The sequence below is a fragment of the Magnolia sinica genome, chromosome 11 (assembly GCF_029962835.1).
Source record: "Magnolia sinica isolate HGM2019 chromosome 11, MsV1, whole genome shotgun sequence".
In the NCBI taxonomy this organism is placed as follows: Eukaryota; Viridiplantae; Streptophyta; class Magnoliopsida; order Magnoliales; family Magnoliaceae; genus Magnolia; species Magnolia sinica.
Window position 1 is genome coordinate 3,824,486 of NC_080583.1, and position 27,044 is coordinate 3,851,529.

Genomic DNA, 27,044 nt, shown 5'->3' on the forward strand with positions numbered 1-27,044 from the left:
GACATTACATGGTGATCCTCCCACAGTGCAAGACCATGGTGACCTGACCTGACATGGTGCGATTTAATTGGGCCAGATGCTACTGTTAGAAATAGACCTGGCTGAGCTGGCAGACAAATACCTTTCACTTTGGAAGATCCCTCCTATCAATATTTTAAGACCTTTCTAAGTTGAATGTGGACCATTGTAGCATTTCTGTTCTCAGCCTACTATCTGTAGGCAGCAAATTAGGAGGTATTTCTGAGGGGTTGTCCATCCAAGGTGGGACACAATAGACCAACGGTATGGATAACCGAAACACCATTTCTACTTTCCAGAAGCGAAAACATGTTTACACACAATGCAGGCCACCTATATCTAATAATTCCTCTTAAAAGTGTTGGGGATGATCATTGCGAAATCCAACATGGGTGATCAGATGCGGGGCCCAACATATCCTATTATAATGAAAAAATGGGAAAAAAAGAAAGGGAGGGGGGGTTGATGTGGGCCCCAACATATCCAAGATTTACACAGCATGCACCTAAATCACGCAGCGGTAATTACAAGTACAACAAATGATTTTATCTCTTTCACATTTTACAGCCTCGAATCCCATTCTAATATGGGAGTAATTGCTACAAAATATATATACAGAATCGGCGTCTCGAACCGAATACGCCCATCAAATCCAAGGCGTCCATCCCTCGTACATGTTACAAAGATTGTCTATGCTTGTGGCCTGCTTAAGAAGATGGTCCACTTGCTCTGATATATTCATTTGCCTGCAAAGAGTTCCAAGCGGAAAAAAATAATTTGTAATGCAGGAGGGGATCAAACACAACAATTCAAACTCAATGAAAATCTACTAGTATCATCGGAATCACAAGTACCTGTTCTCTTCGATATCCTGGCCATCTAGTTTCATCTCTATACGCCTCAACACAGATAAAGCATAAGCGTTCTTACCTGTCAATTGGCAACAGTTAACAAAGTACAATCACAGTCCAAATTACCAAAAATTCTAGAAGTCTTTTTTTTTCATTTCACAATAGGTGATGTCGCATTCGGAATGCCTTTCTGCAGGTTAACATTTCACACTAGAAACGAATGAAACTGTTGCTTCAGACTGGAAAAGCGGAAGCCAATGACATGCCCATTTTGGGTTTCGTTGTTCACACTGCCCAATCTGAGTTTTCTTCCCCATTATGCAACTTGGTTTGAGTAAGCATATTAGGGTATACTGAAGCATCCTGTTTCACAGGGCATTACAACCCAACACGTCAACATGGCATGGTTTGAAAGCTCCGTGACTCGACTCGAACTCAGCCGAGTCAACTTGACAAGGTTTAAAGCTGACTTGACAAGAAACTCAAACTCTAGTGTGACTTGGACTTGACTTGTGGTGTCCAATCGATGACATGATAACTTGAACTGAGTCATTTGTTGGGAGCGTTTGTTTCCAAAAAAAATGTATAGAGCAGGATCTGAACCTACGACCTATGCCAAAGAGGAAAACATGCACACCGGCGACACTGCATCAACTGGTGGGCAACTACTAAGTTTAACTATTTCAAATATTAGACCTATATTTAATTATCTTAAACATTGATTAATACCAATTTTAATTATTAAATATTAAGTTGACTCAAGTAAAAACCTGAGTCTTCAGGTCGACCTGACTCAGCCAGACAGTTGAGTTTTCAGGTTTTTGGGAGGCACAGAAAATGGGAACTGGATTATGCTTTGGGTTATCACTCTCTCACTTTTTCCACCACAATCACAGTTGAGACAAAATAGGAAGGTCCAGTGTTCGTCTCAACAACAAATTCGCACAAGCAAGTCGAGTAGGCCATAGAAACCATGGCCAAACATACAGCAAACAAAGATGAGATGAATAAGATTACCGTGGGAGAAGTTAGTGAACTGGATCTGTATCTTACCCCTAGAGACTCGAGTTGCGGAATCAGCACACTCATCCGCACCTTGCACCTTGGCTTGGTTTGACGTAAAAGCTTCACTTTTGCCATCCGAAGAATTCACCTCCTCAGAGATTGCCTTCTTCTCATCATACGAAGGACCAGGATTGGTGGCTGCGGCTTCATTTGACAATGTCAAAGCTCGAAAATGTTCGCTTGGGTCATGCGTTGCCACATCGTCAGAAATATTACCACCATCTTCATCTTTCGTGCACTGATCTTCCGACTTCTCAGCAAATGAGCTTTCTTGGAGGTCAGTAATGGAGGACAGAATTGACTTTGGATCTTCTACAGACTCTCCAGCATTACCACCATGGAAAACCCGTTCCATCAAATTTGCTTGACTGCCAGAGTCATCTGGAGTAGTTGCTCCTATTGAGGTAACACTAGATTGGGTGCTGCTACTGTAGATGCTATCAGGAGGAGAAATCCACCTTTCCTCTTGGGAAGAAATTCCATCCACACCTGTAAACTCACCAACCCCGCCTCCATTGCCTCCTGAGAAGAGAGTGTTCTCCTTGTCGAACAAAGCCACTTCATCTGCAAGTTCTGACCTTGATAAAGCAATTTCCTGAGACCTTACCACCTGGCTATCTCCAAGGCCTTCAAGCGCCTGTGAAGGACAATGTTAAACACTCCGCTCGACTATCGTTGGATTATTAGTGCGACAAAGAATAAGAACAAGATAAAATGATGAAAAAAATACCCAATTAAAATGACAAAACAAATATTCCAAGACAGTCCAGGAAAAAAAAAAATGAAAGGGACAAACTGTACTAAATACAGGCATGTACCGAGACATCAACATCTAACTTGAAACTGCTGAGATGCCAGGTTTTCAAGATACTCAAGATGTCCCGACAAAAACTTAAATACTGTACGACACATTTGGGCGCTCGATTGAATTTAATTGCAACAAATCATTTCAATAATGATGTAATGACAAAAGTGGGTGTGCCACTATTTTAGATGAGGCCAAACCCCTAACTTGCAATTTGTGTTTCAAGTTGGACTTGAAATAATTGTAAGTGACTTGGGGGCTGCTAGTCCATTGTTGTGAATGGAGTGGCGCTAGCCTTTAGGGCTCAAGTTGGGTTTGGGTTCTATTGACCCAACCCAAGTTTGGGTCAGTTTGGGTCGGATTGTCAAGGTCCTTGGATCGGGTTTGGGGTAGAAAATGCCAACCTGATTTGAAATTGTGTTGGGTTTGGGTGAGCAAATTTGGGTCAGGTAGGTTGGGCTGAGAATAATCACATGTATTTGGGTTCGGTTGGGGGTTCAGGTCAGCTCAGGTCAGGCTGGGTCAAGTATAGAAGGATTCGTGTTGGGAACCTTGGGTTGGAATTCAGGTTGGGTTGGATGGTGTGTTAGGTCCTCTTGACATTGGGTGTGGCTCAGTTTGACACTCAACCCAACCTGCTTGAGTTGCACCCTACTAGCCATATTGGTCATTTCCACCTTATTGATGTGTGTTATTGCCATTTATATCAATTGAGCATCCGAACAGAAAACTACAAAATTTCTGTAAATCACGAAACTTCCGTTGTTTAAAAACAGTTAATTTGTTCTGGGTCGAATTACAGGGGCATGTCTTTTAAAGAGCATGATAGCATTTTATATCCGACACAACGATTAGAGATACCATCACAAACTCTCCCAAAAGACAATAGGTTATAAAACTGAATTTGTACTGATAAAAATTAACTAGTATGTGAGGCAAGAGGCAAGCATCAAAACATAAGAATTTGACCCTAAAGAGGAAATTACTTTGTGGAGATTCCCAGCATGGATACTTGCAGTTCGTGCAAGCCTGGTCAACAAGGCATGGAGTTCCTTCACAGAGTATGTAAGCGATGGCACCAAGGGTCTTAAAGATTGACAAGCCTCCCTAAGCTTTAAACAATAAGACTTGTATAGGGCTTGTCCATGTATGGGAGAGATTTCCCTCTGGTTCTCTAATTCCCTTGAAATTGCATCCGCCATAGCAGCTACATCTTTTGATAGCATTGATTCGAGTGGGAGGATCATGCTTGCCTGCCGAAAATGAAAAAAAGAAACAGGTTTAGCATTTACAGTTGCAACTTTGAAAGAATTGACTCACATATCCCTGAGATGAGTCAACTTGGTGGTCTTGCAAGCTGAATCACTGAGTTTGTAACCACCTGATTAGTATTGAAATAAATTAAAGATGCCTTCAGGTAAAACAAATAAAATGATGGGAACCTTTGAAAGATCTTCCATAAGAGCAGCATGCACTGAAGCAGCTTCTTTTCCCAAACTGTAAACATCATGTAGGCCCTTGGTTATCGCCAGAACCTACAGAAAAGTATTTCAAAATTAACAATAATCAAAACCAAAAGAAAGTATTTTGTAACAGGGATATGCAGTGAATATGAGGTGTAAGAACTTTGTTCCTTAAATAATGAAAATAGAACAAGTAAATGAAGACACCCTATAAAAGTAGCTCAATCAGTTCACTTGTCTGCCACAGTTTCTAGGTTAATTTGTCATGTGAGCCTGTTAATTCAGTTGTCTGATAGAGTAGCCATTCTCCAACTAACCCTTTACAAATTGAACAGGCATATGTTCCCATTTTAGGTCTTTTAACTGACTTCAATTGAACTTAGGCGGTAAATTAATATTAGTAACTCCTAAGAAGTGACAATGGAAAGCAGGACAGGTCAATAGAAGAACAATAAGATCTCTACTTGATAGCTCTATTTCTCGCAAGACTATCGGATCTTTGACCAAAAAAATTAACTCCTTCATGTTCATATCTGGCAAGTGAAGCGGATGTCATTTGAAACAAGTAGATACCTGTATTCATGCCCACATACGCATGCCCATGCAAGCGTATTAAATATGCTGAAGGAGACTTGGATAGCCCCCCACACACAAAATGTACTATACTGTCCACATCTTTCAAAAGGTTGCTCTGCTGGGATATGGCATGATGGTATGGGGTATTGGGATATGCTGCGGACATGGCTCAGCCATACACTAACATTTCATATTACCAATATAATCAAATATTAAAAATAAATATTGTATTAGACTATAAAAATTTATGGTAGGAATATTTTAACATTTAAAATGCATTGAATATACAACTGTCTCATAATGTGAGTTTTGGGGGTCGAAGTGGGTCCAGAACTTTGGACTGGATACCCGTATCCAAAACTAACAAGATGGCTCAGGTGAACCTATATAACCACAACGTGTATCTGAAGCTTAGAATGTTTGTCTTTTCTACTAATTTCACATTGTGCTTGCAATAACATATGAAGTACTTAGTACACTTAAAATCAGATGGTATCTCCCAGAAGGAAATGGAACTTCCAAATCTTCTACAGCCCACATCTTCATACCTCTTCAAGCATGGATCCACATTCAGAAGTCAGGGCAGTGTGCCCCCTTGTGACACGACCAAATGCTGACAATGCCACACTAGCTTCATAGGCACAATCCTGCATGGCTGCGAGTGTGCCTTGTAGATCACCTGCAACAGATGCAGAGCAGCATGTCATATGCTTCCATACCACCATATACGCATGCAAATGGAGAGTGGCAAGTATGCATTCATATGATATGCACGCACATTAGAATCCTCAAAAGGTGGAAGATCGCCTGCAGTGTATGTTTAACTAGAAAGTACAAGGTTTGACCTGAAGCTGATTTTGCTTTTACAGAGGCGATATGTAGTTCATTGGTTGCGGAAAACAAGCCATTAGCAGCAGCTTCCATGCTAGTTTGTGCCAGCTTCCAGTCTTGTTCAGCACCTAATTACAAGAAACAAGAACACAAATCACAAACCCTTTTTAAAAAATAAAAAATAAAAATGAAAAGCAAAATCTCACACGCGCGGGGAAATTTTCTCCCAGCTAGCTAACGGTTCCCATGAGAACCCTTTACAAACTCATCCCCCTCGTTGCATATTTGCAATTTGGCCATACAAACCCTTCATCTGGCTTGGATAAAGGGTCATGTAACAGGCTGTTTTGCAACTCAGGTGGGCCCCAGTGAAGATCAAGGGTGGGTGTCCCCTCCCACTTTGTTCCCCTTGCTGTGGCTCACCTGAGTTTGGATCAGGCTGATTTCTGGGCCCTGGGGGTTTCATGAAGTGACACATTTGATGGACGGTTTGGACGTTAAGCACACATCACAGAGGATTAGTTCTCATGGAAGTTATTTATGGACCAGTTCTTAGGAGATCAGCATATATATTGAATTTGAAAAAAGGGCAATCAATGAAGTAAGATTGTAAACTCACGTGTAAAAGAATGGTAAGTAACATCTAATCTCGTTAGAGCACTCAAATAAGTTTGCTGCCATGTTCTGCCATCGCCAGGAGTCCTACCAGAAGATAATTCCCCTGGCATCCTGAAAAGACCATCTCTAGATGCTTCAAACTCCATCACAGACGTGCAAATCTTGATAATATCCGATGCCTGTTCTCGAGTAGCCCATAGTAACTGTCTACGTCTCATTAGATGATCATGGAATTCAGGTGGTATTCCAGAGTTCTTGACCAATGAATTGCTGGTACTTGGGCCTGCACAAGCCCATCCCATGGCTCTTTCAAGCTGCCCTTCTGCCGACACAGAAGTCCTTTCACAGGCTTGGAGGCACTCCACTGATTTAGCTATAGTAGACATGGCGGACTGTATACTTTCCAACAATTTGGATCTGTTAAGATTGAGGATTGTGGGAGATAACTTATCATCACCGAGGTAATTCAGAGATATGGCCTGGTTTTTACGTAGGTATGGCAAGGAAAGGTCATGCAGCCATTCCATCTGAACAATCTCTAAGCTTGTCTTGCGAAGTGTCTCGGTGAGCTCACTCACTTGCCTTTTCATAAGAGAAACTGCCGACCTTGCAGCCCTAGCAGTCTCGTGGGCATCACAGTATTCTTCGAGTGCCCGCTGCACTTTCTTCACGGCTCCAACATCTCTTTTCACTTCATCTGAGATGAAATCTTTTGTTGCTTCTGTTAGTTGTTTCAAATTCTCATTTTCTTTCTCCAACCGCAACAAGAGAACTGGAGCAACGCGTTCTTGTAAGTACTGACTCACACGTTCTTGAAGCTGAACTTCAAGCTTCTTCTTCAGGATATTGTAGAGCTGATCAAAACCCAAGTTATGATCAACAGAAGAAGATATGTCATGTATGCATGAATCAAGGAAGGAGTCCACGATACCAATTTTCCAAATAAAGAAGGAATGGTTGTTCAATAAGCTTGCAAATTTCCAGATTGATTCTGATAGCGAATATCCAGATGTCATCATATCCGCTAAACTAAATGAAGATGAGGCATAGGAATCATTGGTAACAAAAGAAGATAAAATTTGATCAATGGAGTCCAACTCGGCGAAGGGTTTTGCCAATGTGGCAAGAAGGGCCTTGCTTCTCATGACCCGCAAATCACCACTTTGTTCAACGCTTATTAAAGATGAAAACCGCCGTTCAGCAGAAGTCAGTGAATTTCTAAGATTAGCTTCCCTCTTTGCCAGAGAAGAATTGCGCATGTCTTTCTGGTTCCATGTTTGATGGAGCTGCTCCAACTGTGCTCTACAAGCTTCTTCTTGTGTCGCAAGCTCTTCGGCCTCTTCCCATGACAGATGATCCCTACCCTTCAAAGCAGCTTCTTCAAAAGCCAATTGCCGCTCTGTGATGAGCCCAACGTCCGCAAAGTAGTTTTGCTCAAGTTCTGCTAGAGATGCTCTTTCTAATTCGACCTCTACAAGCTGTTCCAGAGCTGTATCAATGGAACCGCGGATTTGCGAAAGAGACCCGAAGGCGTCCATTACCTCTGAGTTGTATGAAACAACTGATCTTATTATCTCCGGGAGTACAACTTCCATCATCTGCCCAACCAAAATCCTACAGGAAAGTATACTGGCTTGAAAAATAGAAGCCCAATTTCCTAGGGAAGGGTATTTTATTGTGTCCATATCTGTACCCACATGTGCTAAATCCACACCAATCAACTGCTGAAGTTCGTGTACAAACCCTGAAACAAGGGCACACTTCTCTATCTGCTCTTCAAATTCACCGAAAGTAATTCCTATATTAGGGCTTAGACTATCTTCTCCAGGTATCGAGCCAATTTGGCCAGAGGATTTACTTGAGATGTCAAGCACCTTGCCTTTAACCTCATCATACAGTGCACCCGCAGCAATGTATAAAACCGACAACACCTTTGCCTTCTTCTCTTCAACATCTCCTTTAAGATCCTTCACCCTGTCATCTTCTTTCCTTGAATATCCTGCAGATTGCATATATTTTGTGAAAGCAGATAGCAAGCGGTCCTTGGATTTTGCTTCCGTATCTGTTCCAATAGAGCTCACCAGTTCAGAACACTCTTCTTCAACTTTCTCTATTTTTGTTACATATTTCTCCACGTTAACACACAGGTCTTCATACCTTTGCCTAATGGAATCTAGACCGTTCCCTTGGGCCTTTGCAATAAGGTCAGCAGCCTGTCTGCCAGCAAGATCGAGAGTATCGGAGGAAAGGTTAGTAACTGATAGTTGCAGAACCTGGGCCCAACCATGCACCGGACTAGTCGTAATGTAATTTAATGGAAGGACTCTTTGTAATGCTAAGGCATATGCCTGGAGTGCAGTTATTGCACAAGAAAGCCCACCATCCAACTCAGTAATGAGCTGAGAAACTTCCCTATCCAGATCATGGCATTGTGCTTGTGTGGGCTCCGGAACAATTGTCAGCGGGACACCTGCCACCACAACTGCAGATGTAAGAGATAAAGCCTCTTCCATACTACTGAGTTCCATGCATGCTTGGACTTCTGGAATCGAGCCGCTCCGTAATGCGTCAAGGACTCTTCCATGTTGCTCCATCCAAATGACTGCTTCTTGGGCTTTCTCAGCTGCAGCGGCTTTTGCTTGAGCAAACTCACGAGCTTGTACTTCAAAAGAGGTACGGGTTTTTTCTGAATTACAGGTTACTTCAGCCACAATTGACTTTGCAGATGTCTCATGAAGGAGGAGGTTTGATCTCTCCTGATCGGCGCGATAAAACAGAGCAGAGACGACCTCATATTGGTTTAACACATCTGAAAACCTCTGTTACAAGTCCATAGTTCAAATTTCAGTTCACAGATACAATGATAGCAATTTGGCATACCCAAAAAATAAAACAGGCAGTGGTATTACTTTATACCTCAAGTGCAGAGTCAGCAGCCGGTATGGTAGACAGCAAAAGATCGTGATGTTCCTGGTTATATATATATATATATAAAGAATGTAGTATCAAATCAAGTCAGCCAAAATTCCACACAAACCAACACACTGCAAGTCATAAAGTAATTGACTATTTCTCTCTTGTGACCCTTTTCACATATTATTTACCCAAGAAATACAAATGCAACATGCACTCCATGGGAACATCGCACAAATGGACAATATCCAAACTGCTAATCCAAAAGGCTTTACCATGGATGGGCAAAATCCCAAAAAAACCAAAGCAGTTGCATGATCTCAACTGCTTGAATGAGGACATTTGTCCAGTGAATGTGACTGTTGCAATTTTTAGCTATCCCTTTCGTCCCCAAAATTCCCCCAACCAAGTGGTTAGGATCTGATTGTTGAGATTTTGGGCGATGGCTCATCCATGACATGGCCCACTTACACATGGTGCATTTTCCCTGGGGCGCATGTGATATTAGCATTCCTCTTCTTTACCATTTCCGAGAGGAAAATTGTACCAATAAACCCAAGGACCATAAAAATATACTTTACTAGAAAAGGTTTCCAAAGAGGAATATTATCAACTAAATCTATGCAAGCAAGAACATTGAAAAATTCATTTCTCAGAACCCATTCTTCTGAAGGGCTGGGGGAGCATTTAGCATATTTCTCCTGGAGAATTTTGAAACCAAACCAAAATTTAAATCACATACAGCCACATTTAAGAAGAATAACAGTAAATCATGAAGACACCTACATCTATGTAGAAACAATATAAATTAGATTGCTAGAAACTTTGAAGAAATTACATAGCTAGCTGATCATATCTTAGGAGTAAATTAATCAAAGTTTGAAATTCATTCTGGCTGCAATGGCTTTGGTAACAGGGATAGTCATAAATCAAATGCACACCATGAGCTAAAATATTCAAGAAATAAGTACCTGTAAAGGAACGCGGATTTCTTGCACTCGAGAGGCAAATAAACTCAAGCTAACTGCCAACTCCATGCCCTTTCTTTCTTCACCACCAATCACTGCTTCATCATGGCCATCTCCACGTGTCCACTCTACGAGTGGGTCCCAAACAAATACTTCCAACAGCATTAAGATTATATCTTTATTCTTCCGGAGAACGCCAAGAACAGCCTCACAGTTTGCCCTGTACATACCTTCAATTCCTGTCAATCCTAATGCTGTTTCGATTGTCTGGGTAAGGCGGAAGGGCACAATCTCGGGAATTTTCAATCTTTGCCCTTTATCAAAACAAACGTTGTAGTCTATATGGACAACATCACCACTATGGAAATCGATGAGAATATTATCCAAATGTCTATCACCTAGACCCAGAATGTGGCCCACCATGCTCATGGCCGCTACACTACCAGAAAACCTGCAAGTAAAAATATGAAAAATGAAATCATATATTTTGCAGCTACTTCATAGATATTTCTCAGGCCAGGAAATGGAAAAAAAAAAATGCACCTCTTCAACTTTGAACTGAAAGCTTTGAATCCTTCACTAGAACACCAAATTTCCTGATGAAGAATATGCTTTGGAGTCTCTTTCATAAGCTCCAAAAGAACCTTTCTTTTGACATCATGAGGCCAGTCTCTTCGTGAGATTACTCTACGTATGCCCTTCTCTTTTAATGCAGGTATGATCTTCCCATAGAACATATCGCTCGGCCGTGGAACTGGTGGAACAGTAGCATTATTCACATTGCCAGCACCCATTGCAGAGAGCTGTGCTAGCTGGACTCTGTTCTGCCAAGACTTGAAGATGCTATATATGCTTATGACATTATCTACCCAACGGATGAGACCGGCCCGCCCACTAATTGGCGTCACAGAGTAGTAACGAATGGCAAGGGAACGGCTACGAGTATCAGTACATGCATAAAGAAAACTGTTAATAGCTTGCAACAGCTGCATGATTCTAGCATCGAGACGCAGATCCTCTCGCCCCTTAAGAAGATAGGTGTACTTTTGACCGTCTGATCCTAGTATAACAAGTTTCTTGGGTTTTGTCTTGGTTGATAAAATAGTCACTTGGTCACAGAAAGAAGAAATTGTGACTATGCCTTGAAGATCAGTGGTGGGACCACCAGCGGAATCCAGCATTGAGATTTGCTTCTCGAGTCCGGGCATTGGAACATCAGAGGATGGGAGCTGCGCCAGTTGTGGGGCCACATCACTCAAAGAAACTGATGACTTCCTCTGATGGGCTGCTAATGAAGCTGCAATAGCACCGAATGGTCGCCATACATCTCCAAGTGCTGATGCAGATGCAGGAGGAGTCTTGAAGGTTGAGATGGCTGATTTCAGTTGCTCCCCGTACTCCTCGTGGAACCACATCTCGTGGGCAGTTTCTGGCTTTCGGGAAGTGGAAGCCAGACGGCGCTCCAATGCCACAATAATAGGAGCCATCATAGCAGAGTATTTTGCAGCATTTATTTTGTTCTTTTCGCTGTGACTAAGAGTGGAATTCTCTGCAATACGTGCAGCTTCCTCTTTCAGCATATTGATCCGCCTTATGACATCTGAATTCCAAAAAAGCTCATTTTATTAGCAGTGTTTGAGAATGTTTAGGGAAAACATATATAGTTAAATTGGATAACCTACAAAAAGGAGTCTCCAACCAGTGGCAAATGACAGTTTCACAAGCACCATGCACCCAAGAGCATTGTGAAGCCCATGCACACCTCTCCACAAAACCCCTACAAATGTGTGGGACATCTGAGTCATGCATCAGGTGAGCCCCAGTGGGTCAATGACCTGGCCAAAAGCACTTGTTCACTTCAGTCGACTAATCAGGTGGGACACGTGGACATCGAATGCAGAGCCCTAGCAATTTCTTTTTAAAAAATTATGTTACTTTCATACTTGCCTGGTGCCCTGATGAGTGGACTGGACTACATTGTGGGGCCCATCTGATGCATGGGTCAGATGTCACTCATGTGCCATGTTGGCCGAGTGTGGGCAGAGAGGTCCATGTGGTCCATGTAAGAAGGTCAAGTGAATGGATGAAAACAATATATGAAAAATGATAATATGTGAATGAAAAACTTCACTAGATATTCCAAGACAGGAATTGATACGTTATTCACCAAAACCAGGAGAAACAAAGGATATTTCATTTAATGACATTCCAAGGCTAAAGGTAGCTTTTTGAATCCTGCTTGTTAGATGAGCTGGTAGAGACTGTGTAGTGTGTGAGTGATCCAAGGTTCAATCCCTGGTACTGTTACCTTTCACAAAAAAAAATAAATAAAAAGAAAAAGAAAAAAAAAAAAGAAAGAAAAAGAGAGAGAGAGGCTAAAGGTAGCTTCCTAATCATTCATTAATTTGTGGAAGTTTTCTAACAAACATAACATGCGTCAAGCAAGTGAACAAGCATGTTATAAAACCACAAACTGCATGAGCTAGTAAAACAATAACAAGAGCACCGACTGCCAAAGTTGATGAACCTCACTACCTGTATGGAGATCTTGAAGCGTGCTCAACCACTGTTCTTCCCATAGAACAGTCACTACACCTAGTTCATTTATCACAAGTTGAACATCTTGAATTAATCTCGGATAAAGCTTGCCCTGCACTTAACAAAAATAAATAAATAAATAAATAGAAATGTTGTGTAAACTACACTACGCATGTTGCATGCACATTATAGTTCTCAATCAATATACAACTCTAATTACAAAAGATCAAGAGATTAAAAAAAATAAAATAAAATTTGGTAGTGAATGACAACTATGCAAAGACCGCCTTTAATGATGATAGAAATCAAGTTTTTTGTAAATTCAGTCTACCAAATTACAGATGCATGCATGGACCAATGTCACTTTAATGCAATCAAGAAGATTCTGAGATACGTAAAATGAGATCTCTTCTCCCTGCATCTACCTCTCCAAGCATGTTTAACCTCTCCATTCACGTCTACACGTAGCCATTCTTCCCAAAAAATGCACGTGCCAACTCAGCACTTGTGTGGGACATCCAAGCCATGTATCAGGTGGGGCCATACATTCACATTGAATGTGGATCATTGACAATAATCTTTTAAAATCTAGCTTTTGTACCTGCGTGGTGCACCCATTGTTCAGTGTATCCCCGATATTATTGAAATATCCTTGATATTATATCTATCTCCAGCTTAGCAATACCGATAACTCTAGTAGTGATATCAATAATACCAGTAGTATCGAAAATTCCAAGTATCAGTGATGTATCACCAAGTATCGTCAATTTATCGATATCGCCAATGTATCGCCAATATTTTCAACTATGTAAATTTCAGGTGTCGATTGTATCGATATCTGCAATGTATCACCAATATTTTCGAATATGTAAATTCTGGGTGTCTCTTGTATCGCCAATGTATCAGGCAATATTTCTATAATATCACCAACGTATTGATATTGCCAAAATCCGTTTATTAAAAAAATTCCATTTCAATTTTCAATTTTTTATTTTTATTTTTTTATGTGAGCACATGATTGTATTCAGTGATCAAATTGTTGGCGATATTATCATCAGCGCAACATGAGCGATATCAAGACCACATTCTTTTGTTTCATTTCTAGTTGTTGACAATTTCTCAGTGAAATATTGTGTATTGTCGATATTCTAAAATACTGATGAATGTTTTCATAGATGGGATTGATGAGATGGTTGGACTAATTTCTTACAACAACACATGCCTTTAAGCCCCCCCCCCATTAAATGGAAACTTATTATTTATGCATTCTTTTTGCAATTTTTTATTCCTAAATATGCAAATATGTGTATTTTAACATCTCCTGAGGTTTCACTAAAAAAATTCCACCGTTTTCCCCATATTTCTCCAATATTTCCCTGCATTTCTAGTTATCGACATATTATCGATGATATCGATATTGCTTCCATATCCTCGACCAACAAAACTTGTAGCAATACCGATACTTGGAAAATCGTGCAATTGATGAGTTTGGTAGGCCTCTTTTTTGGTCAAGTCATCTACAGAGTGGCACCCACCAGATGCACCCCTCAGATGTTCCACATGCACATGTGGCTGTCTAAAGTGGTCACGTGTGTGCGCGCGCACATGCGCAGAGTAGAGCTCTATGAAAGGAATAATCAATGAGGGAATAAATTTACTCGGGATAAGTCTAGTTATAATAAACCATTTCCGACAAAATTATCAACGAGTTAACCAACAATAAAGGTTGAAAGAGAACTCCAGATTGTAATAGCCACTGCTGAAGCAAGTAAAAGATAGTTTGATCATGGACTCAGGATTTGGACTTTGACCAGTGAAGATTGCAAGATTCCTGATCAGCTAAGATGAAGGGTAACAAGCTTAACTCGTCCTCCAGCATCAAGTTGAATGTACAAAATATTGATCCAATGTTAATTCAATGGCAAGTATGAGTGTGATGCGATATTAATTGAAAAAGGTCAATAACAAGAATTGTTTAGAAGAGAGAACATTGATACTTTGTCATACAAAAGCAATTTTAGAACTAGATAACAAGATAACAGTTATGTAGAAGAGTTAATGAAGAATTTACAGAAAGAGGTCAGATGACGTATGTTGTTTGCAGATGACGTAATTTTGATTGAGAAGATGAGGGAGGGGGGAAATGCAAAGCTAGAATTATGGAGGGATGCTTTAGAATCTAAAGGTTTCAAAATCAGTCAGAGTAAAATAGAGTATATGGAATGCAATTTTAGTAATAATAGGAGTGGAAACGGGGATTTAGTTAAGATTGCTGACCAACAAGTACCCCAAAAATGACCATTTTCTATATCTTGAATCAATAATTCACGAGAGCGGAAAGATTGAAGGATGTTACCCATAGAATTAGAGATTGGTGGATGAACTGGTGATGTGCTTCTGGAGTTTATGTGATCTCCGCAAACCAATCAAACTAAAGGGGAGACCAGCTATGCTGTATGGACAGAATGTTGGGTAGTTAAGGAACTATATATTCATAGGATTAGTGTAGCTGAAATAAATATGTTGAGATGGATGAGTAGCAAAGCAAGGAAGGATAGAATTAGAAATGAATGCATTCGAGGGAACTTAGGAGTAGCACCAGTAGGTAAAAGATGTGGGAAGTAGATTTAGATGGTTTGGCCATGTGCAATGGAGATCAAGAATGCACCGGTTGGAAGGTGTGAGTTGATTCAAGTTGAAGGCTCTAAAAGTGCAAGAGTAGGTCGTAAGAACAGATTTAATGACCAACAGTAACTGAGGATATGGTCCTTGACGGAGTGGAATGGCAGAACGCGATTCATGTACCTGACCCCAATTAGTTGGATAAAGCTTTGATGATGATGATGACGACGACGACGATGACAATGACGACGATGACAAGATAAGTTATTGATCCAATTCTTGTAACAAAAACACAATAAAAGATCTCTTGAAACATTAATGGGACCAATGATAAGCAAATTACATAACCAATGTTAAGAAAATTACTATAAAAGATCTCTTGAAAACAAGTCACATTACCAAACAGCCAATTATGTGTTGAAGCTCCTCTGAAGGCTCCCCTTCATAAGCATTTACATCAACAAGTGTAGGGTACACAATAGACCAGGGAGATAGCTTGGCCAGCATCATCAACAAGCCTTCCAATTGTTTCCGGACCACTTGCTCGGGATGAGAACTTAACCGAGCAAATAACTGGGGTGTAATTTCCTACAGGATAGGGAAAAAAAAAAGAGAGTGAACATATTATTAAACAATGGTTTAGGATATAGCGTGTGTCAAGTAAATGGTATAACCCCCTCCCCCAAAACCATTGTTTGATGCACTTTGGTGAGAGCTCGGACTATCCAATTAATGGACCACTTCCTGGATGAGCTATAGCCAAATCATAAAGGCAATTGAAATCTCATAACTGTAGACCAATGACCCATTTTTTAATGGTCGAGAAGAGTTTACAACTATGGTCCAGAAAACATTATAGTGATCGAGATTGAATGGTTAGAAACAGCAAACCCTGCAAAAATAGACCATTGGCCCATCCATGAGGTGGCCTGTCAGTTGGCTGGCCAGTCCAGATCAATTGTTGCATCTGCCAATCTTCCAAGTTATACGAGTGATATCATTTACTAAAGGCACATGATGTACACTCGATCCGGCCTCTCAACTTCTGTTCTTAAAATTGAAGCACTTCCCCAAACTGTATACCATTTCCTACCTGCCATGGCAGCAGAGGAACTGTGGCAAGACCTGGTTCAAGTGTATCTCTTAATTCTACTCCATAGTTCAGAAGAATATGTAGCACATACAACGATGCCCTGAGAGTGCAGTTTCCAGCCTTTTGCTTTGTGAAATCAAGATGAGAGCTTGCCCCCCGACTCCCCTGAAGTCTGGAGGACAAATGAGAAAGGAATTGCAAATATCCATGAGCAGCATGTCCAAAGAGCGAGAGCCTTCTCCGCCTTAACGACCACCAAACATCAACCAGCTCACTAATTGAAGCTAAGATGCCAGCTTTCTCTACGCCAGCATTTGCATGGAGGAAAGACATCTGCAACTGAGAAGTTAGTACAGCAGATGGGAATTCACCATTGGAGCTTTCCACTGCAGGCGCCCCAGCTGCTGCTTCAATCAAATATACTGCACTCTGCACCAAAGCCTTCACAGAAGCCTCATTTTTCAAATGCTCGGCAGACCCAGGCCAAATAATATGTTCTTCACCAGCATCATTTGCATCCTCCAAATCTCGACTGTTACTGAAAAGCTTCAATATGATTGCTTCCACTCTTGATATCTCTTCTTCCGTCAGCCGAAACCTGTCTGACGGAAGTTCGGGAAGAAGAACAGGAGACAAAGTGCAAGAGTGGAGGGCAGTATCAGGAATAGAAAGGGAAACTTGGGCTTGACTATAACACCAAGAGGCATAAGAAAGCCATGACTTGCCCATCATGGGACAAAGAATAGAAGAAATTTTTGTGGCCATACCCACAACTTCCTCAAGTATCAGACCACAGTTCATGTTGGAGGTTAAGTTATCATCGCCGTCGAGGGATGAAGCACCAGATTTCTTGACCTCTGTGAAATCGGAATGCATCTTCTGAAGAACATCCTGGAAATTCCTACTCGAATACCCTCGTCTCAACCAAGTTGCGAGTTTCAAGCATGCCTTGGCCTTCAGTGTCTTATCAGTGCCTGAAACTATCATTGTTGGAGACAACATATAAGTTTTAACCAATGACCACAGATTCATCAGAGCATCTTCTTGCTTATCCTCTGCATACATAAGTAGGATGCTCTCATACTGCAAATTTTTAGTAAGCAAATTATACTCCCCTTCAGCCAAGAGATGATTTTTGAGGTGCTGGTTCAAACGATGGGCCATCATGAAATTTTTCTGCTTGCGAGCCAACCCAATCAGTTTCTGAGTGAGTTGAAGAGTTACAGGTGAGTTTGGCATGATAGTGCGATAGACCCGCAAAACCTTTAACCACGAACTGCAGTCTTGATGAACTGTATTAAATGGCAATTCCACAACTTGGCGTAATGAACTTAAAAGAGATGGATTTTGTTTTGTGTCACCTTGTATATTAGTCCTGCAACCTTCTTCTACAGCAAAAATGCAATGAAGCTGGGTGGCATAAGCTGCGGTCTCAGTCAACCCATCTAGGGGAATGACAGACAGAGCCTCCTCCAGCATCAACTTGGCCTTTCCCATTTCCTCAGATACCTTATCTAGCTTCCCCTCCCTTCCAAGCATTGCCTGCAAAAGCATCTGCTCGCTTCTCTGCAAAGCGAGTTTAGGATTGAGTGCAAGTTCATTGCTGCTTTTAGGAGTCAAATCAAGATAGCCCCATGCTGCTTGAGTATCGCCTTCGTCAAAGCGCGCTAAAGCAAGGATTGCATTCATTTCGTTCCCAGCTGTTGTCAAAGCACCAGAATAGCTTTTCCCAGCATGCTTTGCCCGGAGTGCCTGTAGCTCTAGAAGCCATGTTTCCAAAGACTTCCAATCAGATACTGCAGTATAACTCTCAATGATACGTGCTATAGCAAACTGTACGCCATCAGAACCCATAGAACTGAGTGCTTCCTCAGTCTGGAGCAAGTGATAAAAGTGGGCCGCAGCCTTTTCATACTGGCCCCGTGCCTGATAGACAAGTCCAATGATCCATGAGAAAGGTCCCAAGCTTCCAGTATGGCCAGGGATGAGCTGGGATTCCTCCACAAACAATGGTGAAAATGTCATCGCCACCCATTTTTGAAGACCAATCAAAGCCTCTGGTTCATGACTCCTACACAAGGCCAAGGCCATATGCCTTAGGATCCGCAAGACATCTCCCGCGAATCGGGTTTTAAGGTTATGGAGATTGTCAGCTACTTGTGTGCGGGATTTATCCTTCAAAGATGACACAACTAGATTTCGAAAGTCTTGCAAACGTAGCATGCAGTAGTTAACAGTAGCAGCATGACACTGCAGTGCCAATCCAGCATTCATCATTGGCTCGCACATGCGTGAAAACCACTCTTCACAGACCTTCTTGTTCGCCCGAAAGAACAAGGAACTCTGGCGGGGTGCACATGGTAAGACAGAAGACCCATCATAAGCATTATAGACATTTTTCTTCAGAGCTTCAACAAAATCCAACAGTAACCGCATTGGCAACAGGTGAGCACTGGAAGAGCTGATATTCAAGTTGCCTTCATTTTGTTCGGAGTCTAGCTGAAGCACATGTGCCACATCTAAAAGCATCCGTTCTAAAGCTGCAAACGTCTGGGTGGGTCCACCAAGGTTGGTCCGAAGGCGAACTGAAATACAGTGTCGGGCTGCTTCCTGTATGGCCCACCAAGCAGCCGCCAGATTGTTTACCGAGCAAACCTTATCCAGCACATTCCCATCTACTTTTAAATCCATCCATAGACCATTGGCACTAAGGCTTCCCGTTTCTTCTAGCTGACTGGAAACAAAGTCCTTAGCAGCATGACAGCTAAAAACAAGCCGTTGGATCCATGAAGAAAGAGGAACCTTCCACCTTTGTGAAATGTAAGTCAAAATGGATACAAGCTGCTGTGAGTGAAGTTGCCGGGGCAGCTGCTTTAGTGCAAACACTTGCTTCCAGTGCAAGCATGGTCTATTGACTGATGACCCAATACCACCATGCCTACAAGGACTACCAACTTCATCCTCGAAAGCACCACATTCATAAATTGTAATGGGCAAGGCAATCGAAAGTAACCTCACAAATGCATTTTTTATAGCACTGTCCGGATCCCCAAGTCTTTCAAGGATAGCTTCTGTTACAGAGTAAAATTTTCCAGGATGAATAAGCCCTGCAAGCAGAAGTAATTCCAAGACGGTTGCGACATGAGACCTCACCTTCAACTCTCTATCCGATGCTGCATCCAAAACTGAGAAAAGCATAGTATTGTTGATACTGACATATTCACGCACTTCAGAAAAATAATTGGTCATATTCAACTCCTTATTCATAGTTATGATGGACCCACAAAAGCTACGGATCCATTCTAGGGCTTCTAGTTTAACTGTGAGGGGAGAAGAAGCATCGAGAGCTCTAACGATATATGTACTATACTTCCTCAAATACTCAAGAATAACAAAATAATGCCCATTATTGAAATCAATATCAGCTGAGGCCATCTTCTGAGAATTTTTACTCATAGCAGATTTACTCAAGTATTCAACTTCGCTGAGCTTACGCAATGTCCTCACGACATGCACTTGCAACTCCACACAACCTTGAATGGGGAACTCAAAAGGATTCAACTTTTCAAAAATAAAAGATGCAAGCTTCGCTGACCCCTCATGGCGAGAAGCAGTAACGTCCATCTGGTCGAGCATACTCCCACCAGTACTTGAGCCAACACAACTTAGCAAGATTTTCAAATCGAATTTAACCAAAGCAACCAACTCAATGTCCGAATACCCTTGGCTATTCGACAACTTCCCATTGGAATTATCGGTTATGTTAGACAGCTGAACATTCCCATTATTCCATTTCTTCTCAAGCATACCTTTCAGTAACCCCAACTCTGCAATCAAAGATGAAATGGCCTGTCCAACAACTCCATCACACCCATGTTGAAGCAAAAAAAGATAAGTGGCAGCTACCGTTCCCGTCACAAGGTGATTTGGATGCAAACGCAGCTGGGATAATGGCGAATTGAACAGCAGTAGCTTCTGAACAGATGATGGGAGGAGACCGAGCTTTTGAAGAGATAGCAATTGCAGGTTTGTTTTTAGCACCCCGTGCACCTGGGAGGAAGGAACCTTGCCAAGTCCTCCAGTGGGAACAGCATTGTCCTCTCTCAAGCATTGAAACAAGATATCAAAAGCCTCTGGATAAAACGTGGCGAGCTTTTCACACAATATTTCAGCCAATAGAACTAAGCACCCCCAGCATTCTCTTACCCATTTTGACCACCCAAATTTCTTGCCAACCATAGAGAGGCATGACAACAACTGAGGAAGCATCCTGGTAAGGGGTTCTCGGATTTGCTCTAGTAGATTCATTTCTAGCATACCAGAAGCAGTGACCTGCAAAACTGTAGAGAAACAAGACAGCAGAGCCAGCAATCTCCGGAACTGTTTCAGGGTCCCCAAACTGCTGTCCTGAAGTAGAACTTCCATGTTGCCTAAAAATTTTGACAGCAATCCCAGTGAAAACTGCAAGTTACTCAACCAGTGCTTCTGGAACTGCAAGAAACTATCCATTATAATGCGTCTATCTGATTCCGAAAGGTCTGGTACTAATGCCCATCCGAGAAGCAGGTCTACAATGTCGACGAAATGGGGCTGAAAGCACCGACCAAACTTCAAAGAGATTAAAGTCAAGAGACCCAGAAGTTGATGGAGCAGGTTCAAGGAGGTTCTCTCATCCTCAAGAAGTTCCTGACAGGCTTTGAGAATAGGCAAAACATATCGTTCAATTCCGCTAGCATCTCCAACATTAAGAAATTCACGGAGGCCTTCCAATGCCAATTCAACCATCCCATTTCCAGCACTAACATCTCTAAGGAAGGGCAAAGCCCAAGCAATGAATCGATCAGCCAAACCCCCTGTTATAACATGGTTTTGCCGCCCATTTGATGCCAATGGGCTTGAACACACTACAGAACACAGAGAACCATATGCAATTGCAGCTAACCGCCTCACTGAGTAAGACCTGCAAAAAATCGTAGACAATCAGGAATTCTTATACACTGCTTTAATATAATCAGAGAGACAAAAGGAATAATGGGATGATAAAAACATGTATGTCTTTAGGAGTTGCTAAGATCTAATAAACTCTATTCTTACCTTTCTTTTACGACTGCCATTTGGCTTTTATGTATCTCCACCCAACAAACAACGTTGCCTATGTCTCCAGTAACAGCGGTGTTTTTTTACTTTGCTTTGGTGGGTGGGTCTTTTATTATTCTCCTCAAGAAAAAAGTGGGATACAGGTCTATTGTCTTTTTCTCCTTGAGAAAGGGTGGGGGTTGTCTACATGTAAGGAGCGATTGAAGGCTGTCAAGCGACTCAAGCTATGTTATGCAGAACAACCCCCAAAATGGACCAAAAAGAAAAGGTCTGCACAAGTGGCATGCTGACCCACGCACCTACGTACGTGCACATCTTTGCACACGTGTCATGGGTGTCGAATCCGAACGGTCCATAAGATGCGGAATCCCATGAAACCTTCGGGGGTGAATTGTCACCCTGATCTAAGATTCTGGTGGGCCATAGCAAAGAGAAATTTAAATCAAGGGAAGAAACTGTTTGCATTTTTATGGCCCACCGAAGTTTTGGTTCAAAGTAAAAATTGGTACCAGGGGGTTTTATGAGGTTCTGCTTCACGTGGACCATTCAGATTTTCGAGACTCATCAGATATGATGAGTTCTCAAAAAAGTTCGTAGGTAGTTCGTGCGAATTGGTTCGCAGGTGAGCGTTCCGCTATATATATATATATATATATATATATATATATGTATGGGAAATGGTACTATGAGGTCGACCTCATGGGAACTTCCCATGAGGTCAACCTATATGGGCCCCATCGTGATGCATGTCGAACATCTACCCGATCAGTGAGATGCACCATTCCATGGTGGGCCACGGGCTTAAAAATCAAGTCAATCCATGACTTGGGTGAGCCACACCACATACAACAGTTGAGAGGGGTTACCCTCACAGTAAAACATTCATAATCATTTGTTGGGCCCGCCGAGATGTGGTTCACGAATCCAGCCCATCCGTTGTGTGTCCCGCTTGGATGAGGGGTTAGACCAAGTTTCAGCCGCATCCAAATTTCAGGTGGGCTTCACCAAGTGCTTTTATATGTTTTAGGCATGTCTTCACATGGTTTTAGATGGTATGACCCACCTGAGTTCCGTATACGGCTGATTTTTGGGATATCCCATAATCTAAAGGGGACCCATCAAATGGACGGTGTTGATGTTCGACACACATCACAGTGGGGCCCACACAGCTCAACCTCATGGGAAGTTTCCATGAGGCCGACCTTATAGCACCATTTCCCTATATATAAATATATATAAAAACTTGTTGATTATAAATTACAGTCCACCCAGCAAATTACTTCAAACCTACGTGTACAATATCCAACCTGTCTAATAGGTTGGCCCTATAATGAGGATCACATTCAGCAAAAATCAGCCACATCCACTTTTCAAATGAACCACACTTGTAATTTTCTATTTATCAATGGCTAGAAATTGTTTTCTATGTTGTGGTCCGCCCAATGAGTAAATGGGTCTGATTTTTGAACTAGGCGATTGTCATGGCTGGGCCAACCCTTTTGAGGGGTTGGATGTCACTGCTCTTAACTGGTTAGAAGTTATCAGCCGGATGGACTGTAACTTGTGGTCCAACCGGTTGGACTTGAGAGTTACTATATATATATATATATATATATATATATATATATATGTTTGGGTTTTTAAACTCCCTATCTTGAAGAAAATGTGAGATAATCTTTGGGTTTTTCTTTCTATTGAATAGGAGTAGGACTTGGTTGCTTTATGACTGTCTAGACTTTTTTAGGGTTGAGATTAGGCGATCAAGTGCTAGGACACAATCTATGTTTTAGTTTGACGGGATTTAGGGTTGAGTGGCAAGACAAGGATAAAATTAGGAATGAATGCATTCGAGGAAATTATGGCCTATGGCTTAAGTCTTCATGTTTGTAAGTTTAAGGGACTGAATCCTGGTTAAAGGGTGTATTGCTCTGTTTTCAGTTTGTAGGTTTCATTTTTCTGGTTTTCCTCTTTTTGTATTCTTTTGCCTCCAGGCTTTTTTAATATAATTCTTTACCTTGAGAGAGAGAGAGAGAGAGAGAGAGAGAGAGAGAGAGAGAGAGAGAGAGAGAGAGAGAGAGAGAGAGAAGTGGGATCTTTCTTAAGGGCCTGTTTGGATTAGTTGAAGACAAAAGTAGATTTGAAAGGAAAACATCAGTGTTGAAAAGAAAAAGTGAATAAGGAAACCTGTAGGAAAAAAAAAAAAACCTAAAAGGGTTGTTTGTCCGTGATTTCCATGGATATGTTAACGGTTAGTGGTCAAAAAATGAAATCAGTCTCTCAGAGGATCATTAAGTTTTTTGGAGAAAAAAGAAAACACCATTTTTGAGAAAAACCGTGTATAAGAAAACAGTTTTCCACAGGTTATTTATTGCTGAAATCGGTGGAAAATGTCACATCTACAGTAAATGCTTTCTTTTCCACATTAGGGACCACCAATCCAAATAGCAAAAGAGAGAGAAAGGAGCAACGGTTTTTTTTTTTTTTTTCACTTTGGCACATAAGGACAAGCTCCAATAGGCATTTTCTGGGTTGTTTTTCTTCTTCTTGCCACAATTGGGAATTTGTTGCAGCTTGTTCTTCCATGAGGCTCAATTTCTTCTGCATCCAAGCTTGGAAAATCATTGAGAAAGATTTGGGTTTTTGTTGAACCATCAAAGAGGTAACTTTTGCTTCCCTATTCATGTAAGACCTCAAGTTTTGGGCAAAAACTTGAGAAGAACATAGCATTGTTCTATCTCTCACAGTGGATGTCTCTCAAAGTTGCCCATGGTTTTTTCCTTCACATTGAAGGGTTTTCCATATAAACCTTGGTGGTGGTTTGTTTATCTACTTTCTTTGCGTGATTTATTTTAGCATGGTTTGGTTCATTGTGGACACTCCTATTGGCAGTAATTACCGTTTGATTTCCACATACGTTGAAAGACTTCACCCCAAGGTATTTTGTATCGATAACGGTGGCCATAACAGTCACCACCGTTATCGATACGTGTATCGACCTTAACGGCCAATACAGGGCGTAATGACCATTATGACCCCGTAATGGTTGACTTTTTGTTTGCCCGAAATCTTCTAGAAAAATGTTTAGAAAATCCAAAATAATGTAAATACTCTAAATATGTATTCATTTTTTTACCTTGAACATATTTATGATAGTGTAATGGTCCACTCTTTTGTGAGAGTGGTATATCGGGTTGTCTGGTGAATTTATGAACATGGTTATGTATCTTTAATGGTTATACATCAAAATCAAGAATTAGAATTAGAGATTGGAAAAAAGGCATGAATACAATTTTTTATTTTAAAAAAAGGCCCTTAGAGCTTCTATTCGCCCAAATCTCCTCAATCTACTATTTTAATCCTAAAAGCTATAGTAAGTGATGTGACCAAATGACCACATGTGCCGATTGATCCAGATTTGAAGAAAAGGCCCGCATCTCACGTGACACTCCGCACATGGGCACAAGAAAATGCTCACTTTTCTTTTTTAGCTCATCTCTAATTTTATTTTCTTTCAAATATCTCGATTAGGAAATTTCCTCTTTATTTTATATCTTTATATTAAGCAGGAGAATAATTTTTGATTTTTTCTTATCTAGTATCTTCTTATTTTAGGCTTAAAATAAAAAATAAATAAAAAATAAAAAATTAGAATGCTTAGTTATTTAGGTGTTTTCTTATTTTTGCAGATTTTTAGATTCTATAGCTTTTATTACGGATTGTAAGGTTTGATTATAAATAGGGGTTATAGCCTATGGAATAAGACAAGCTGATTAATATTCTTGCATTCGTGATCTTTGACATTTGGCTAGAGGATTGTTGGGTCTTTTCTTGCAATCTCTTTATTTTATTATTGATTTATTTGCTTTCCCTTTCGGGTTTATATCAGTAAGAGTGGTCAAAATTTACTCCAGAATGATCTAAGAAAGTTTTTGAGATGAGAAAAGTGAAAAAATAAGGAGAAAAGTGAATTTAAATAGAAAAAAAAGTGGTCAATTTTCAATTGTTACAAGGCTGCTGATCGTTTTACATTGCCAATATGGTCCAAAAAAACCAACGACCCCGTTTCACCCTCGTATCGCTTGACAATCACAGCCGTTACCGATACGTATCGGCCTTTACGGTCATATCGTAACGGATACGGAACACCTTGCTTCACTCCTAACAGTCATTTTCACAATGTTCCATTTTATGCCATTTTCGTCGCTTTGGCATTGTTTAGTTTCTCTCGGAGGTAAGGTTCTTACGTGCCCCTCTTCCTTGATCTAAATATTTTTTCTAAATCAATATAGTATTATGATTATGATTATGAATAAAGTATTTTGTGGTAGTGCTACCGCCCACCTTTATCCAAAAACAAGGATTTTATTTTATTTTTGTGTCGCCTTTTAGGGTGCGTTATGTTTTACCAACGAACATGAAATTTCATGATATTTTGCACCAAATAAGATGGAAATTTCGTGAATCATGATATTTGGTGCAACCAAACACACCCCAAATTAAGACAAAAATTAAAAAATTGGGCTGCATTCTTAAGCACCATGGTCTTCAATTGTAATTCATGACTTTAATAGAGGGGACAACACCAAAGTATTTTACAAAAAAAAAAAAAAAAAAAAAGGAGTCAAAACTGAAATTTAAGTCCGTGTTTGGATGCACTACCAAAATCAAATCATGAAATCACTCCAATAAAGCGGACTCATACCAATGGTCCACCGACCAAATCGCAATATACAGTACTTTCGAGTTGAATTTGAAAAGGAAAGTAATTCCAATTCACGAAAAACTTCCTCGTTACAACAAAAAGTGAAGGCAAATCTCGAATTTAGGTCATTTCCTCTATATGGAATTAAATATCACGATTCGATTCGGTTTTTCATCCAAACGCTTACATACGCAGAAATTCCTATAGAATCTGAAATCAATAGAGAGAGAGAGAGAGAGAGGATCGTACTTGTCGGAGAGGAGCTGAGAGAAACCCTGGGAGAGGAAGGAGGATGAGTGAGAGACGAGGAGCGAGTTAGGAGGATAGAGAATTGCTCGGTGGAGTGAGTTGAGGGCGGTGAGTCGGGAGGAATCGTCGTCTTCGGAGGGAGAGGAGGAATCGTCTTTGGGGAGGGCGACGGACAGGAGCGCTGCGAGCTGCTGCTGCTGATGATGGAGACCTTGCATTTCGCATATTTCTCTCCACCCCCGGCGCACGTTAGTTTTTTTTCTTGCCTCCGCTCGCGGGAAGGAATGAATGAAGGACCTACAAGAAGAGCGTGGTTTCTCTACAACGTTTGCACAAGGAGCTGATTCTCCTAGCACTGCGATTCGGTAGAGACCCCTCCAGTACCAAGGTCGGTGCTGTAGGCCAATTTATGTGTTTCATCCATGCCGTCCATCTATTTTGCCAGCTCATTTTAAGGGAAAATGATCGGCTACTCCCCTGCCACAGCCAATGGCTGGTGGTCGGTGCTCTATGGGCCCCACTATGATGTATGTGTTTCATCCATGCGGTCCATCTATTTTTCTAGATCATTTTACGGTACGACACCAAAAGTGAGGTATATCCCAATCTCAACTGGACCTCATTACAGGAAACAG

At 41.1% G+C, this 27,044-nt stretch overlaps 1 protein-coding gene across 3 annotated transcripts; it reads right to left on the bottom strand.

Moving 5' to 3' along the window:
* Positions 1-486: 486 nt before the first annotated feature.
* On the bottom strand, positions 487-26,791 carry LOC131218594 (uncharacterized). Of its 3 annotated transcripts, XM_058213229.1 has the most exons (16): positions 26,410-26,781; positions 17,129-21,321; positions 16,362-16,963; positions 15,668-15,856; positions 12,644-12,758; positions 10,652-11,708; positions 10,112-10,559; positions 9,144-9,197; positions 6,229-9,046; positions 5,624-5,737; positions 5,327-5,457; positions 4,182-4,274; positions 3,726-3,992; positions 1,923-2,571; positions 873-948; positions 487-764 (listed from the first exon to the last, which is right to left on the bottom strand). In XM_058213229.1, the coding sequence occupies exons 1-16, from the start codon at positions 26,625-26,627 to the stop codon at positions 665-667; spliced, it is 11,124 nt and encodes a 3,707-aa protein (XP_058069212.1). In that variant the 5' UTR covers positions 26,628-26,781; the 3' UTR covers positions 487-664. The 3 variants fall into 3 exon arrangements, with proteins under 3 accessions (XP_058069212.1, XP_058069211.1, XP_058069213.1); XM_058213228.1 differs by having other exon boundaries at positions 16,362-21,321; positions 26,410-26,782; XM_058213230.1 differs by lacking the exons at positions 487-764; positions 873-948; positions 1,923-2,571; positions 3,726-3,992; positions 4,182-4,274 and having other exon boundaries at positions 5,326-5,457; positions 5,557-5,737; positions 16,362-21,321; positions 26,410-26,791.
* Between the last annotated feature and the right edge of the window lie 253 nt (positions 26,792-27,044).